The sequence below is a fragment of the Alexandromys fortis genome, unplaced genomic scaffold (assembly GCF_014885135.2).
Source record: "Alexandromys fortis isolate MF-2015 unplaced genomic scaffold, M_Fortis_MF-2015_v1.1 scaffold_0, whole genome shotgun sequence".
NCBI lineage: Eukaryota > Metazoa > Chordata > Mammalia > Rodentia > Cricetidae > Alexandromys > Alexandromys fortis.
In genome coordinates this window covers 22,949,188-22,966,331 of record NW_026067949.1, presented here as the reverse complement: position 1 = coordinate 22,966,331, position 17,144 = coordinate 22,949,188, and the positions used below count along the sequence as shown (strand labels likewise).

At 47.0% G+C, this 17,144-nt stretch overlaps 1 protein-coding gene across 1 annotated transcript; it reads right to left on the bottom strand.

Moving 5' to 3' along the window:
• Nucleotides 1–752: 752 nt before the first annotated feature.
• On the bottom strand, nucleotides 753–9,978 carry Chrna9 (cholinergic receptor nicotinic alpha 9 subunit). Its single transcript, XM_050149885.1, has 5 exons — nucleotides 9,915–9,978; nucleotides 9,490–9,635; nucleotides 8,231–8,385; nucleotides 5,731–6,263; nucleotides 753–1,376 (listed from the first exon to the last, which is right to left on the bottom strand). The coding sequence occupies exons 1-5, from the start codon at nucleotides 9,976–9,978 to the stop codon at nucleotides 835–837; spliced, it is 1,440 nt and encodes a 479-aa protein (XP_050005842.1). The 3' UTR covers nucleotides 753–834.
• Nucleotides 9,979–17,144: the final 7,166 nt, after the last annotated feature.

Below are 17,144 nucleotides of genomic sequence, written 5' to 3'. Positions count from 1 at the left end.
CTGTTGTTATTGCTGTGTTTGTTTTATTTATCTATTTATTTTAGATAGGATCTTATTATATAGCTTCATAGACTAGGCTGGCCTTACACTTGTGGTGGTCCCCCTGCCTCAGCCTCTCCAGTGCTAGAATTACGGGTGTGGTATAGTCACTATAAGCTAGCCAGGACAAAATCTTTAATTTGCCATTTGAGACCCGGGTTATAATGCACCCCATCCGAATAAGGTACCCCAAGGCATCTATGAGACTGAATTTACATGAATCTTTTCTTTTTGCAAAAAAAAAAAATCTTTTTTTAAAGACTAGGAGAAAACATGTTTTTGCCTTTTCTTGCTTTAAATTTTATGCATAAATGCACTGTTTTCTTGATAAAGAGATAGTTGTGTAGATTCGAGGCCTGCCACTGACCATTATGGGAGGCTATGAGAAGGGTCCATCTTACTTCCTTCATCCCTTTCCCCTTGACAGTTTAGATCTCCTGCCTGATTTAACCTGACACAAAGCTATGTTGTTGATTGAAGTTAAAAATAAAAGCACAGCCGGCGCACGCCTTTAATCCCAGCACTCAGGAGGCAGAGGCAGGCGGATCTCTGTGAGTTCGAGACCAGCCTGGTCTACAAGAGCTAGTTCCAGGACAGGCTCCAAAACCACAGAGAAACCCTGTCTCAAAAAACAAACAAACAAACAAAACAAAAATAAAAGCACACACAACATATCTCCTAAGTTGTATGTGAACAGCAACTGGACTCAAACATTGGAACAGGTCACAGGGGCGTTTTATTGATTTTTTCCCCCCAAATATCCAATGCCAATCAGCCCACTCCTTGTCTTTTCTCCTAATCTGCCCTTGCTATGATCAAAATGGTCATGACAAACACCATAACAAAAAAAATCCACATGAAAAACCGGTCTATGACTTTGGCGACTTTCTTCCACTCGCTGCCCTTGGAGTTGGTGGCTTTGTGGTCTCGGAGGCACTTGGCAATGTACTCAATGTTTCTAGTCAGCACTTCATAACGTGCACAGGATCCGTCAGTATTCTGGGGGCTCCCGCCCTGGCACCCCAGGTCGTTCTTTAAGAGTTGGTTCATTTCCTTCTTTCTGGAAAGGTCTTTGTTTCTGGATGTTTTCAGGTTGGCCCCTGGGAGTGTGCTGTAAACCTTCGTGAGTGGTTCCGCCTCCTGGCTGTGGTGGGGGCCAAGGCAGCTCTCACCCACATCGTAGACAAACAAGATCCTGGACATGTATTTCAGGATGACCACCTTGGCCCAACGTGGCACTGGCCGGGCCTCAGCCCCGCAGAAGTGGATGTTCATCACCATGATGGTAAGGGCCGTGGATGCCGTGATCAGGGCCATGGTGGCAATGTAGTATTTACCTGGAATGACAGTGGCATTGGCTAAGTTTATTTTCATACTCTCTCCATTCTGATTGAAAAAGAAACAGACACCTTTCCTAAGAAGTTGGTCCACGCTAGTGGTGCCTTCTGAATCTGAAGTCCAGCGTTGTCACCCACTAAACTCAGACCTAAACATGAAACTGTGATGAACTCCAGCTTCCTGCTCTATAAAACACGTGTAATAATAGCGTCCAACTTACAATATGGTGAGGTAGAGCATAAATGTCCTTGTAAAGTATTCAGTACCATCCTTGACTCTAATTTAAAAGGTTTACAGATGTTTACCAGGATGTGAAAACACAGTCAATCTCAGCAAACCAGCAAGTGTAGCCTTTGACCTGTTCTTAGAACACCTCCAGGCCTCATTGTTATGAGACACAATTAAGATTGTCTAAGAAAGGGGACGCTGTGCCACTGACTTTAGATGAGATCTGATTCCATAAGGCATTTATATGTTCAGGAAGGGGGAGATGAAGGAAAGGCACGGGAAGTGCACAGATTCATGAAGAGCAGAAACAAACAAACTAGCAGTTAGAGCCGAAGGGTGGGTGATGACTCAGAGGGGAAGATAACCTGCTCTACAAGCATGAGGACCTGATTTGAGTCCACAGCATCCATGTAAAAAGGCGCCTAAGGCTCTTTGTGCCTATAATCCCAGCATTGGTGGGCAGAGGCAGGCGGGTCTCTGTGAGTTCGAGGCCAGCCTGGTCTACAAGAGCTAGTTCCAGGACAGGAACCAAAAGCTACAGAGAAACCCTGTCTCGAAAATCCAAATAATAATAATAATAATAATAATAATAATAATAATAAAAGACACCACGGCGATGAGGGTATAGCTTGATTGGTAGGGCACTTGCCTAACATGAATGAGCTCCTCATGGATCCAGGCAGGGTGATGCCTGCCCATGATAATCCAGGCAGGGCGATGCATACCCGTGTTAATCTAGCCTGGGTGATGCAGGCCCATGATAATCCAGGCAGGGTGATGCAGGCCCATGATAATCTAGGTCAGATGATGCATGCCCATGATCCCCAGCACTTAGGAGGTGGAGGCTTGAGAATTCGAAGCTCATGATCAACCTAGTGCTGGGATTAAAGGCGTGCGCCACCACCGCCAGGCCGTGATGTCTTTTTAATTATTTATTTTTCAGTATTTAGGATTGAATTTAGGGCTTTCTGTGTATTAGACAAGTGCTCCTCCATTGACACATATCCCCGCTCCCCAGAGTGTCTTGAAATAATCATGATAAAGAGGTTCTGGTTGAGGAATCCAAAATTCGATACGGGGAAGCCTATTGGTGTAATTCACTGTGTTAATGGGTAAAAGAGAAAACTCACACAGTCATCTTATAAATGCTGACAGGAGGCTTGATAAAGCCTTGTCTCGGACAACACTGGCAGGCCTGTGACAAAGGAGCCGCGAATGAGTTTGCTAACGACAGAAGGCAGAGTAGAGCTTGTTAGATGATACGGATCTGCAGCTGCAGCTGGCCAGCCGGAGAAGCTGCACAGATGCCGGCCAGGGGCAGCTTCTGTGCGGTGGGGAGTTGCTGGGACAGGCAGGCATGTTTTAGTGTCGTGGAGTTCCAGGTTCATTGTGGTTAGCCATAGCCTGGCCTTGAGGCAGTTCTTGCCACAAGTCAGAAATGGCTCCTTGTGACCTCCTATTCTAAACGCTAAATCAGGCTCAGAATTTACAGTCTTGACTCGCTATGATTAATTCGTGCTGGTGTGTTCTGAGGCAGCAGCGGCCTTGATCTCGGTCCAGCCTGACCTGAAGCAAACCCAGTCTTGTTCTAAGGCTAGGATAGCTCAGCACAGCTGTCCATCCCAGAACGGCATTCATAATAATGTTTACCATCCACTTATTATTTATTAAAAACGTCAGATTAACTATAAAGGGAGCACGGGCCAGGAACATGCACGAAATGCCACTGTCATACAGAAAGTGTAAACATGTGTGTACTGTGAGGGCAAAAAGGCTGGGACTGTAGCTCTTGCCCAACACGCACAAGGTCCTGAGTTCAATCTGCAAGCACAGGGTGAGGTGGAGGAGAGACAGAGCCAGGGAGGGAGAGATTGGGAGTTCAAAGCTAGGCAGTGTGGCTGCCAGCACTCGGGAAGCTGAGAGATGAAAATCCAAGTGCAAGGCCAGCCTGGTTGCATGGCGGGATGCTGTCCCCCATAACAATGACAACCAAAGGCAGCGAGCCCATTTCACAGGTGCTACAAATAAAATGCTGGCATTTTTAACAAATGTTCTCAAGATCTGTGTATACACCTTCTAGAAAGACAAGTCCCACATTACCATAGAAACTATTAATGCCCTCCAAATGCCTCTTTAGAAATGTGTCAATTGGGATTGAATGTCACCGCTAAGGAAGAGAGGGACCTGCCAGTGATCTCACTGCAGACAGAGTTATCATTTATGGCTTGGTTTTGGGTTCTTTTGAGTAAGGGTATTGCGTAGTTGGCACCAGCTCCCGTGGTGTATTGGTTAACACTCTGGAGCCCGAATCCAGCGAACCAAATTCAATCTTGTTGGAATCTCTTCCTTGAGGAAGAGACCTGGTCAGTCATCCTCGTCAACTCAGACCATGAAACGTGCAGCTCATGCATGCTTCAGCATTGCCAGGGGCACGTGTCACTGTTGCATTGTGCAGTTAAGGCAGGCCTTGAGCTCCCAGTCTCTCTTCTACCCCCCTGAGTGCCGGTGACAGGTGTCTGTCACCATGACACCTATTTCTGTCTTCAGAGAAGTAATTAAGGTACCAGATACCTATACCTTTCCTTTACTAGTAGAGAAGAAAACCTGTGTTTATTTTAGGGGAAAAATTGTGTGTGTGTCTTGTGCCTGTGCGTGTCTCCTGTGTCTTGTGTGTATCTATGTATGGCTCTGTGTGTGTCTGTGTGTGTCTATGTCTCTGTGTATCTGTGTTTGTGTATATCTCTGTGTGTCTATGTCTGTGTGTATCTGTGTTTTGTGTATCTGTGTGTGTGTCTGTGTCTTGTGTGTATCTGTGTCTGTGTGTGCCTGTGTATGTATCTGTTTGTATGTGTCTGTCTCTGTGTGTGTCTGTGTGTGTCTGTGTTTTCTCAAAGAGACATAAAACAAAAAAGGTATCCAGGTGTGGCAGCACCATCTGTAATCCCAGCACTTGGGAGGTGGAGGCAGAAGAATCAGAAATTCAAGGACAACCTTGGCTACAGAACCAATTCCAAGTCAGCCTGAGCCATATGAGACCTTGTTCCCCAAAAAACAAAAATAAAAAGGGAAGATGTTTCCATGGAAACTGATATACATCACTGTCTGAATGTTGGATAAGTGGATTCTGTAGTGAACAAAGGGTCACACAGCACCCAGTGACTAGTGTTCTCTATGTCCCTGAGTCCTGTACTTCTCCTGTGTCTTATCTTAAGAAACTGAAATGAGGTTTCCTATGGGTTCCAGTAAGCATCTATTATAGCAGCCAGTTAAGGTGTTAGATTGGAGGGGTCTCCTTGGGGGCAGTGGCAGGAGGTGGTGGAGGGGTCTCAGAACAAAGTAGATGAAGAAGCAGGCATGGCAGCCTCGGCCTCCACTTCAACCCTTGGCTGCAGGTTACATTACTGCAGACTGTTGACAACGTGTTCTGCAGACCAGAGAGAAGCTCAGCTATCAAAGGCTGTCATAGCCAAAACTTAAGAAAATGTATTCTGCTTCAGGATGACCAGATTCCCAAATCCTGGCCAATGTTGCTAACACATTTTTTTTTAGATTTTAAAAATAAAACATTTAATATTTAAAAAGATTGACAAAGCAAACCCTTATTAGAACCTCTGTTCTAATAAGTGTGTAAGGGGGGTGGTCTCTGTTATGCAGGGTGGATGTCTGACTTGAGTCTCCGGCTCATCTTCCTGTCCAGCCTCCTTTGGAGAAGAAAGACCTAGAACTGTGAACAGCATGTATGAAGCCCCGGATTTGATCCTTGCACCAAGGTACTGAGTAAACTGGGTTTGGTGGAACAGATCTGCAGTCCCAACACTCAGGAGGTGGAGGGAGTGAGGATCAAAAGATTCAGTTCCTTCCTGGGTAAACAACAAGTTTGAGGCCAGCCTGGGCTATACTATAAAACTCTGTCTCAAAATCCAAAGTTAGATAACCATAAAATAAACAATTGTTCTCTTGTAAACCCGGAGATCACAAGAACCATTTGATGCCAACAGCCATACCTATAGGCAAAGATGCCATCTGCAGGCGCTGAGTGGACTTTGTGGAAACATTCGACTAACTGCTTCGATTTGAAGCACGCACACCTTCCCAGCCACTACAAAGCTAAACATATACACTCACCTATCAGAGGCACGTTTTCTGAGGCTGGCATGATCTCTGCCACCATTAGCTGAAACACAGTCATAGCCAAGAGGATGGTCACTCCCAGGGAGACCTTCTCCCCCGAGGCTGCTGGGAGATAAAAGCTCAAGGGAGCGAGGAATGATATGAGGACACAGGGGATGAGGAGGTTGACGATGTAGAAGGAGGACCTCCTCTTCAGGAGCAGGGTGAAGGTCACATCTGGGTACGGCTCTGAGCAGCAGCCATAGGAGATGACGTTCTTCACAGCAGGCATGCCGTGGACCTCCCATTCCACGTCCTCAATGAAGTCAGAGAGGTCACCGCTGTCCAGGGCATTGAATATGTCCACCTGGTTGCCGTTGTAGGTCCAGGAACCAAAGGTCAGGTTACACTGCTGGCTGTCGAAGGGGAAGTAGGTGACATCGACCACGCAGGAGCTTTTGGTGATGGCTGGTGAATCCCAGGTGATGAGGCCGTCGTACCGCAGGACCACATTGGTGTTCACGGGTTCTGAAGACTCATCGTCAGCCCTGGAGAGCAGAAGGGGACAATGACAGGTGCTTGTTAAGGAGCCTTACCAACTTACCTCTGAACAGTTCATCACCCCATGTCTATGACTTCAGCATCTTTGGCAGTGGGCCCCCTTTCTCTATCCCTCTAGCATGTGAGTTTGGAGTCACTTCCAAGGCACCTTCTCCTCCACCTCCTGCAACCGATCTGGACCACTTCCCTTACCATCTTCCGTAAAGCATCTCTGCTAGGTTCCTTCCATCCCACGTCATTGCTGCCCATGATCTAAACATCCAGAAAAGAAGGCAGTCTGTCAGGGCTAAGATCTGTCCTCAGAGGTGAGTGTGTTCATTTGGAAACACAGAAGAAAAAGTCACTCATCTGTAATATTACAGATGTTCACTATTCCCCAGGGTATTTTCTCTTACTCTGTCAACATCGGCCCCTACTGCTTCTAGGTATGAGAACTCTACTTTCTTTAGGGAATTGGTCTTCCTCCACTGTCACTATAAGGCAGAGGTACTGTTGGTATGAGCTCGTGAGCCCATAGCTTGCTTCTCCAGTACAGAGTCGCTGGCGCAGGTTTAACTTGGCGACTGTGTATGTGTGCAAAGAAGAATTTCAACAAAGCTGTGAACTGCGGCGCCCAGTAGAGCCAAGAGGGTAGGGAGAGCCCTGTTGGTCTGCTTGTTCCTCGAGGAGAACTGGTAGAACCTCCAGAAAACACTGAAAGATCATTTATATCAACGAATTCTCAGATCTTACTTTGTGGATGAAAGCTGTGATGGATCCGTGGCTCACCATGGAAAGAGGGTAGGGAATGAGGGAGAAGGAGGAGAGGGTAGAGCAGGGTGATAAAGTCTCAGTTCTTAAATGTTAGCTGGTTTGGAAGTCATGTGAAACGTTTTCCTGCTCCCTTAAAATGAGGAATGGACAACAGGTCCACTCTGCAGCTACCGAATTCAAGTCTGGGTTTTTATCAGGAACTGTAGGTGATTTCAAGTATACTTTACAGTCTGAGAAACATGAACCATACCTATGTGTGCAGACTCTTGCGCTGAGAAAAAAAGATTCAAAACAGTCCCAAGATTCCATCCTCCCCTGACTCTATAGTCTGAAACCCACTGGACAATTCTAGGTGGCCCATCCTGTTGAATCTTGGTAGCATTTCTGCCACATAATCTTTGGACCATGAGCAGGTTAAATTGTTTCTCCAGAAATTCTTACTTTCAAGTCCTAGCTTTCCAGCACCTCAGAATGTGAGCTTATGGAAGAACAGAGCTCAGTTGGAATGGTGGTAAACTTGGGAGGTTGAGGCAGAAGGATTGCCAGATCCAGGATAGCTCGAGCAAAACAGAAAGATCCTGTCTTTAAAAACAAAGGACCATCAACATACAAACCTAGTAAGAGGAAGAGAAGAAGGAGAGGGGAGGAGGAATGGTTACGGCAGGTGCCCAGATGCCGTGAGTTAAGATGCAGATCAGGCTGGAACAGGGTGTCCAAGAGAGGGGATTCAGGCATGGGGCACACAGAGGGAGATGCCTCCCTGCCCCAACCTGTGAAGATGAAGGCAAAGATCAAAGTGCTGCTTCTACACCTCAAGAGAACAGCAAACGCTAGAAGCTGGGGCAGAGGCACGGAATAGGCTCCTGTAGGGAGAGAACCCACTAATACTTTTTTCTCCGGCTCCAAAAGCGTGAGCTGACAAGTGTCTCTTCTTCAAGTCCCCAGAGTCTGTGCTTAGAGCTTGTTTCTTAGGAAACTAACACGACCTCCGATTTTGACCTGAAAGGGGGAATATAGAATTTGATAGTCTCCTTCCAACTCTAGGCTTTCCGGAGCTGATACCCTTATCATCTGAGAGTTGGACTAGGAACACAGATTCATATTCCATGTGTAATTTAAATGTCCCCTTGATGTCATGTTGAAGTTTCTACTAAATCTGTAGGTTCATGGCAGGGAATCATCTGGTCCGAGGTGTGCTTACTTGTTGTACAAGACAATGTCGGGTCTCCACACAAGGTCGCTGGGGATCCTGATGGAGTCTAGCCCATCATACTGGTCTCGATCCCATGTGAGGTATGCGTCATGCCATGTTTGGCGGATCCACAGATAGGCCGTCAGAATCTGATTTCTCTCATCCTAAGCAATGAAGCCAGATGTCACTTTATCCAGTATAGATTTTCAGCTGCGGGACACTTATTCTTGATAGCAGGAATCTCAAGGAAGCCCATCTCTTTCCACCCACAAATGAGACCTTTCAAAATTCTATCTGGTTGATGGATTACCAAGACTACACCTAATGCCTCCTTGATGGGTGTGCAGAAGGTAAAAAAGACAGGTATTTAAGACTTTATATCTTTCTATGAATCAACCACTCAATTTTCTCTTGAAAATGGATCAACTACCAATACATTTGAGCCAGGAGTTGGGAAATATCTACCGTGTGCAAAAGAAAACATCATTCAAATCTCATAACAGTGTGTAATTAAATATTTATATGCAGGAAATCAGCCATGTCATCTTAAAACACCACCTTTTTTATAATTGTGATTAACTCCACATAACATCTAAGTACTATGTTAGGAGACTGGAGTTCATTGTGTGTACAGGGGACCTAAGTTCAGTGCCCAGAACCCATGCTAGGAAGCTCCCAACTGCCTATAAATCTAGCACCAGGGGATCTAATGCCGTCTTCTGGCCTCTGCAGTCACTGCAATAATATACACAAGAGAACACACAGGCACCCATATACAAGTAGTTAAAATAAGATATTAAAAAGCTCCATTTTAGCCATTTTATAATTGTCAGTGGCTCCCGGTAATTTACCATACTGTATAATCATCTCAATTATCTAACCCAGGGACATTTTCATCACACCTAAGAGAAACAACATAGCCATTAAGCAATTGTTGGTCTCTCCACCAGTCCCTGGCAACCAACACTGTTTTCTCTCTGAATGGACAGACCTATGTTGAACACTTCATGAATAGAATCATACCACATGCAACACTGTTTCTTTTGATTGCTCTAGACTGCCAGTGCTCCTGGCCAGAACTGTAGGGGACAGCAGCGTTAGTGACATTCGAAAGCATTCGGTGAAAGGATTCATTTAGTAGAAAGCTTCCTTTTCCTGGCTCTCTCTCCTCCTGCAAGCTGTACCCAGAGCTGCCCATGTCCCCTTAAGACATCCCCTTTAGAAGCAACAGTGCTCCTCCCAAGGTGTCACCCTCCCAAGCCGCTCACCATGTCCTTGATCTGAGAAAGCGTGATCTGCAGGGTGACATTCAGAACCGTGTCCGTATCTTCTACTGGACGCAGGGCATTGGAGTAATCTTCAAAAAGGTCATTAAACAGTTTCTGAGCATATTTTCCATCTGCTGCTTCTCCAGCTGCTCAAAGAAAGGACCTGGGTCAGCATTTCAAAACAAGAACATCACTGGGCTTGCAATGGGGGGGAGGGCTCCACATCAGCTAGGGACGACTTCGGAGCGGGTGGATGAGTTCTTTCTCTAGCTGGTCCTGCCTACTCTGATCATCGTGAGTCAGACAGGGGTATGGACATACCCGTGTACACACATCTGCTCTCCTGTCTTTCCAACCCTACCCTATCTCCTACCAAAGAAAAGGCTCTAGAGGAGCCCATGGGGAGCATGGTACTAGACTCTCACCTCTGAGTCCAGAAGCAGCGAAATACATCCAGCAAAAGGAGAGGTAGGAATGGGGCCGGTTCATCTTTTTCCACCCTCTAGAACACCCCAGTTAGATAACAAGGACCTCCACTTCCATCTAGGAAGGGCACAAAGCGCCCTCACTGCCACAGAAGGAGATGGAGACTGCCTGCCCCGGCTCCTGCCCCCTCCCACCATGTAAGCTGAGACTGCAGCTCTGGTAACTGTGATGGCAGGAGCTGGGGGTGGGGTGGGGTTTAGGCAGTGCTGCTCTTGGGGCACAGCACCCTCTTAGTGCATAAGTACCCTCCATCCAGACCAAAGAAGAAAAGGTAGAAGCAGGAACCAAGGGCACACTTGACGCCTAGAGACCCCATGTTAGCAACATGGGGGCTTGCTACACCTGCCCACAGTGGATTCAGTTTGAATGCAGAGTCTAAGGGAGGCTGAGTGACTACAGACACAGAGCTGACATCCAGAGGCCACCCCTGCCCTTCTAGCAGCACCTGAAGGGGAAGGAGACGCGGCTGCCTGGTCTCTAGAACAAGTAGATGTTTGGGTTTCTTCCCTCCCTGTTTCTGGCCACTTCTCCCACTGTCCCACTGGGCACAGACCGTAGGGAGAAAATGGGTAAGAGTATACTTGTGACGGTCTGCTGAATGGGAGACGACACCTGACCCCAGAAGAGCTGCACCGTTTCGAATTCGAGCTGGAGTCAGACACCTGGCTGTAGTGACTAACTCGAACTTTTACTGGCCCCCAAGTCTGGACAAGTTTCCTGGTCATTCCTAGAGTGTTCCTGAGCAAACTGACGAGGAAAACAAGCCCTGTCCCCAAAGCTACCAGTCCCCAGCTATGTAGCCAGGACAGCATCGAGGACGCGCTAATGATTTACACCTCAGCTTCGCAGATTCAGAATGTCTCAATTTACCGAGTCAACCAGGCTTTGCCAGCGCTTACAACAAAGGGTTCAAAGGCTAACAAGATCCCACGAGACTAGCTTCTAACCACATGCTATCACCACACTTTTCAACAAAAAGGTTTCATTAAAACGCTATTTTATATAATTTCATTCACTTTTCATGTAACTGATTTTGTATACACACACACACACACACACACACACACACACACACACCAGTTTCCAATTGCATCTATAGTCTGGGAGTTCATGGCTGTTCTCTTGTCTAAGGAAGCTGCATTGGAAACCAAATTAAGACAATTTGGCTGCCTAGGGTCAAAGCAAGGAAATGAGATAGCTCTATTCGATCAGGTTACAGGTAGCTGATGAGTCACCCCATCCCTGTTCAGGAATACACCTCCCATATGGAACAGACACCCAAGCCGCCAGCTGAGAGGGTTTCTAATTGTCCACCCTCCTCTATTCTTTGAGAAGACATTACCTCCCCCTCAGCCCAGTCTCAGTAATCCAGTGACACAAGTCATAGGCCCTGGGACCACGCTTCCTTCAACAAACCACTGCTCTCCGGTGTCCAAGGCTGTGGGTGCTTTCAGAGTTTTGTTTAACCCTGAATTATCCTACGGGGAAGCCAAGGTCCCAAGATGCACGTGGGCTTGCTTCTAGCACCTACTGGCCAGTGATGGGATCCAGGCCACCTACATGAATTATTATGCTCACAACATGAACGTGCCTGCCCTGGTTTTTGACAGTATGACTTTGGATGCAAGGAAGTGATATTTTGCTTGCGGGCTAACAATCTTTCTGCCTGACCTCCTGTTTTTTTTTTTTACTCCCCACAGTCCTCTGAGAAGGCTCTGGGAACTGATGCTCAGGGAACACTGGGTACCAGCTGCCCTAGTAGCTGATTCTGGTTACTCATGCTCCACTCTGCTCATTCAGTGGGTCCCTTAGAATTAATACTACTACTAATAATAATGATGAAGAAAGCTGATGGTTACCTCTTAATGCTAACAATGTGCCAATTAAGCCAACACTTAACTAATTAGTCAATTAATTGTTTTTTTGGTGGGCCAATTAGTCAATTGGTCAATTAATTAGTCAATTAATTGTTTCCTTGAGGCCAGGCTGCTAAAGAATACGAAGTAAACCAGCCCTGCCTCTCTGGAATGAAGCCTACTTGAGCATAATGTATAATTTTTGGATGTGTTATCCTCCTGGCTATTGGAAGTGGACAAGATTGCCAGGCAAAAATTGAAAACTTGGGGGTGGGGGTGGGGTGGGGGGGGAGAAAAAAGTGAGAAGGGGGGATGGGGAGAGCTTGGGATAATGGGGCAGTTGGGATGGAGGCAGGGTGGATATGGGAGCAGGGAAGCACATATCTTAATTAAGGGAGCCATTTCATGGTTGGCAAGAGGCTTGACTCTAGAGGTGTCTCCAGATGTCCATGGAAATGTCCCCAGCTAGATCCTTGGGCAGCTGAGGAGAGGGAGCCTGAAATGACCCTATCCTATAGCCATACTGATGAATATCTTACATATCACCATAGAACCTTCATCTGGCGACGGATGAAGTTAGAGACAGAGACCCACACTGGAGCACTGGAATGAGCTCCCAAGGTCCAAATGAGGAGCAGAAGGAGGGAGAACATGAGCAAGTAAGTCAGGACCGTGAGGGGTGCATCCACCCACTGAGACGGTGGGGCTGATCTAATGGGAGCTCACCAAAGCAAGATGGACTGGGACTGATGGAGCATATGATCAAACCGGACTTTCTGAACGTGTCGGACAATGAGGGCTGAATGAGAAACCAAGGACAATGGCTCTGGGTTTTGATTCTACTGCATGTACTGGCTTTGTGGGAGCCTAGTCTGTTTGGATGCTCACCTTCCTAGACCTGGATGGAGGGGGGAGGACCTTGGACTTCCCACAGGGCAGGGAACCCTGACTGCTCTTTGGACTGGAGAAGAAAGGGGAGGGGGATGGTGGAGGGGAAGGGAAATGGGAGGAGGTAGAAATTTTTAAGTCAAAAAAAAAAAAAAGAATCCGAAGTAAACTTTTTTTTTACTTTTTTCTATATTTTTTTTCTTAAGTTTCTTCTCTTTTTAAAATTAATTAATTTATTTTTTAAAATGATCTTTTCTCCCCAGGTGGCGGTGGTGCATGCCTTTAATCTCAGCACTCTGGAGCAGATTACTTTGTCTCCATGCCTCAGTTGCTTCATCTATAAAATGGGAATGATTATAATAATGGCTACCTCCTAGAGCTGTTTTGAGAAGCAAATGACTGACTTCATGGTAAACTCTGAAAATTGTACTTATTATAAAACTGTTAAATAAGTAAGCTTTTCTGGGAAAAGCACATTATATTTATATCATCTCTATCTAGATAGATACATACATACATATAAGCTATAGCTAAAATTTATTTTATTAATTATTTATAATTCTTTCTTCTCCAATAAGACTTCTCCTTCTCTCCTCTCTCCTTCTCTGGGTCTCTCTGTGTGCGGGGGTCATAACTGCTTCTTTTGGGTCACTAAGAAGTTTGGATTAGATTCAAAATACCTGGCCTGTGCCCTCCTGCCTGGTTCAGACTTCCTTTCTCCCACACTTTAAAGTATATTTTTTTTAAATCTTGTACTGAATCTCAAGTAGCCTAGGCTGGTCTCCCCCATTGCAGAGGACACCTCAAACTCTTGGATCTTCTGCCTCTACCTCCCAAATGTTGGGATCACAGTTGCATGCCACCACACCTGGCTTCATTAACCCTAATTTTCTCTTTAAAGACAGTCTTCACTAAAGTTATATTCTGGGGGACTGTTAGGACCTCAAACATGCATTTGTGAGTACACAGTTCAACACCTAATGCTCATATCCAACCGTCAACAGATTCTAGCGGTCCTGCCTCTATAATACGTCTAGAATCTAGCCACCTCTCCTGCTCTTCACTGCTCATCCTGGCCCAAGCCGTTGTCCACTAATTCCCCCCAGCCCCTCCATGCCTGCCTCTAACAGCCACCATGGTGCCATGGGTGGTTCTTCCACCACTGTCCACTGAGCTAGCTCAGTGGGTTTTCATCTGAGAGAGGAGCCCTGCCCTCACGACACCTCCATTGCAACACTCTCCCTCACGCACCCCACTCATCTCGATGGCCTTCTTCGTGCCCCCCACACACACTATGCCCTTCCCATTCCAGTCTTTGGCTGCTTCTGTCCCCGCTGTCAGGGGTTTCCTTAGCCACATCCTCTTGGCTGGCTCCCTCTCTGCCTTCTTGGGTCAGCGGCTATGCCTCCATGGAGGAATCCTCTTCCTGAGGTCCCTGTACTGCACAGCACCCCAGCCCTCCGCCTCCTTTTTCCTGCTTTCCTTTTCCTCGTACCCAAGAGCAGCCGAGGTGTGTGCAGACGATAAATAAGCATCTATGCCCTTGCTTATTTATCGTCTGCCTCCCTACTGGAAACTCGGTTCCAGGACAGACGTGACCATGCCGTGTTCTATGCTGATCAGATATCTATGGGTTATACAAATGAGTCATGCGTGGAATAAGAAAGGGGAGCTAAGGAATAAAAAGCTGGGGAACAGATGGAAAATAGCAGATACCTTTCTTATTATCTTTAAGATTACGAGAAGACGTCAACTTCTTCATCTCCTCCTTCTCTTCCTCTTCCTCATCCCTCCCCCTTCTTCTCACTCACACTGAGGTGTTATTCAGCCTTACATTCAGCTTTGTAATATTTTGACCTGTAGCAGGCAAATTTTCCTGGGAACATGAACATAGATTTTACTCTTCTGTGTGCAGCCATGTATAGTAGATAGTCCTTCCTCAAGGGGAACCACCGCCAAGGTCAATGCCTTCTGTGCAGAGCTGGGCCCAGAGGCAGCTCCCCCTTATCTCTGCTGACTGTGATGCAGCAGAAAGTTAGGGCATAGCAGAGTCCCGTGGCCCAAGATCAAGACGCAGGCCCATCATCTATTAATCGTTGAGTAATAAGTCCTGAGCCTCATTTTTACATTTCTGAGAGTGAGGCCTGACACTCACTTAAAGGGGTTATTGTAAGGTTTCAAGAGAAAACAGATGAACTGCCAAGCATATACCTGACACGTGGCAAGCTATTGACAAAAGATGTCCCCTGTTAAGCCACGCAGGCTTCAGGAGTCAGTAAAAACGTCATTTAGTTTCCAACAAAAGAGCCAAGTTCATGAAGCAATGTGAGCTGGCTCTAAGGGCCGGGCAGTTTCTGGGTCAGGAGGATGGTGGAAACATGACCCCAGGCGCCTGCCCTGGCCAGGTGAGTGAGCTGAGGGAGCACACCAGGCTCTGATGTCTATGTTTTGTCAAAAGACACGCACTGTTCACCTGGAAGTCCCCTAAAGGGACAGAGCTGAGCAAGGTGAGTGTCCGTGGCTCCCTGTACAGTCGTGGGGGGGGGGGTGTCTCTCTTCACTGTAGCCTGAGAAGCACTTCTCCTCGGGAACATTCTAGGTGTTCTTGAGTATCCAATCCTTTCTTAGCCCACCGCTTCTACTTCCTCTTTTCACAGCAGACAGCGTGGTCACAGTTACACGGTGTGGCCCCATTGTTTGCCATTACCATCTTCCTGGTGACATCTGGGTGGATGACATGTCTGGGGGGAGGCAGATCCTCCTGTCTTGTCACAGGACCAGTCTACTTCAAAGTTGTTAATCCCGGGGAGGAAAAATAAGGAAACTCAAGACAGTACCAGGTAAACTAAACTGACCCGCTCCCAGGATATTGTGTGACTAGCTCCCAATCCCTCTCTGTGTGTTCTCTAGTGTGGCTGTGGCCGCTTGAATAAGATTGGCCCCCCAGAGGCTCATATATTTGAATGCTTAGTCATCAGGGAGTAACATAACTTAGACAGCCTAGGAGAGGGAGGTCAAGATCATGACAGAGAAATCTACAGAGACAGCTGAACCAAGCTCGAGGAAACTCATGAACTCTAGACCCACAGCTGTGGCACCTCCAGGGGACCAAACTAGGCCCCCCATTTGTGGGAGATAGTGGTGAAGCTTGGATTATCTGAGGGGCCCCTCACAGTAGGACCAGGATCTCTCCCTGGTGCAGCAGCCAGCTTGTTGGAGCCCATTCCCTATGGTGGGATACCTTGCTCAGCCTTAATGCAGAGGGGAAGGGCTGAGTCCAGCCCCAACTAAATGCATCAGAATTTGTTGACTCCCCATGGGAGCCCTTATCCATTGGAAGGAGTGGATAGGGGGAGAACTGGGGGAGGGGAGAGGGAGGCAGGAGGAGAACTGTGGTTGGAATGTAAAATAAAGAAAAAAAAGGAAAAATAAAGTAAAATCCTGTAAAAAAAAAAAGAAAGGAAGGAAGGAAGAAAGAAAGAAAGAAAGAAAGAAAGAAAGAGAGAGAAGAGAAGAGATAGAAAAAGGACTAGGAGGTGTATCTTGTTGGGGTAGGTGTGGTCTTGTTGGAGGAAGTGGGTCACTGGGAGTGGGCTTTGAGATCTCTTCCTGCTGCCTACAGAGGAACTCTCAGCTCCTTCTCCAGCACCATGTCTGCCCGCATGCTGCCATGCTCCCTGCTATGATGACAAACTAAGCCTCTGAAACTGTAATCAAGCCCCAGTGAAATGCTTTTCTTTCTTACAGTTGCCATGGTCACGGTGTCTCTCACAGCAACACAAGCCCGAAGGCACCCAAGAAGTGAGACGTCTCCCTCCCTGGCCTGTTCTGTGCTGCTGCTGTAGATCAGCCTGCATGACTCACGAGCCAATCCAGCCAATTCGTTTCTCACACTTCGGAGCCTGGGAATCCCAAAAGCCTGTTGCCGGCTTCTGGGCCTGTTACTACACCACAGCGTGACACAGAGTGTCTTCTGACAAGAAAGGAGGAGTTTGTTGGTTAGCTCCTCTCAGTTCCTCTTGTAAAGACAGTAATCCACCACTCCCCACTAAGAGACCTCATCCAACCACAAAGGCCCTCCTCCTGACACCATTAGCCTGTGAATTCTTGAGGTATGTTTCAGGTTGGTTGGTAAAGTGTTTGCTTCACAAGCGTGAGAACCTGAGATCCCCAGAACCCATTTTTAAACACACACACACACACACACACACACACACACACACACACAAAACCAGCAGATGCTGTGGTGTGCACTTGTAATCCTGGCCCTGAGGAAACAGATTCGTAGGAGTTTTTGGTCAGCCAGTCTAGTCTGAGAGAGAGCTCCAGGCCAGAGAGTAACTCTCAAAAGCAGTGGCTGAGGCTGCCTGAGAAAGGAGTAACACCTGAAGTGGTCCTCTCTCTCTCTCTCTCACACACACACAC

Coding starts and splice junctions, on each gene's coding strand:
- Chrna9 (XM_050149885.1), bottom strand. CDS start 9,978: ATGAACCGGCCCCATTCCTACCTCTCCTTTTGCTGGATGTATTTCGCT. Junction 8,386..9,489: donor TTTCTCAGATCAAGGACATG/GTGAGCGGCTTG, acceptor TTCATTGCTTAG/GATGAGAGAAATCAGATTCT. Junction 1,377..5,730: donor AGAAAACGTGCCTCTGATAG/GTGAGTGTATAT, acceptor CTGTCATTCCAG/GTAAATACTACATTGCCACC.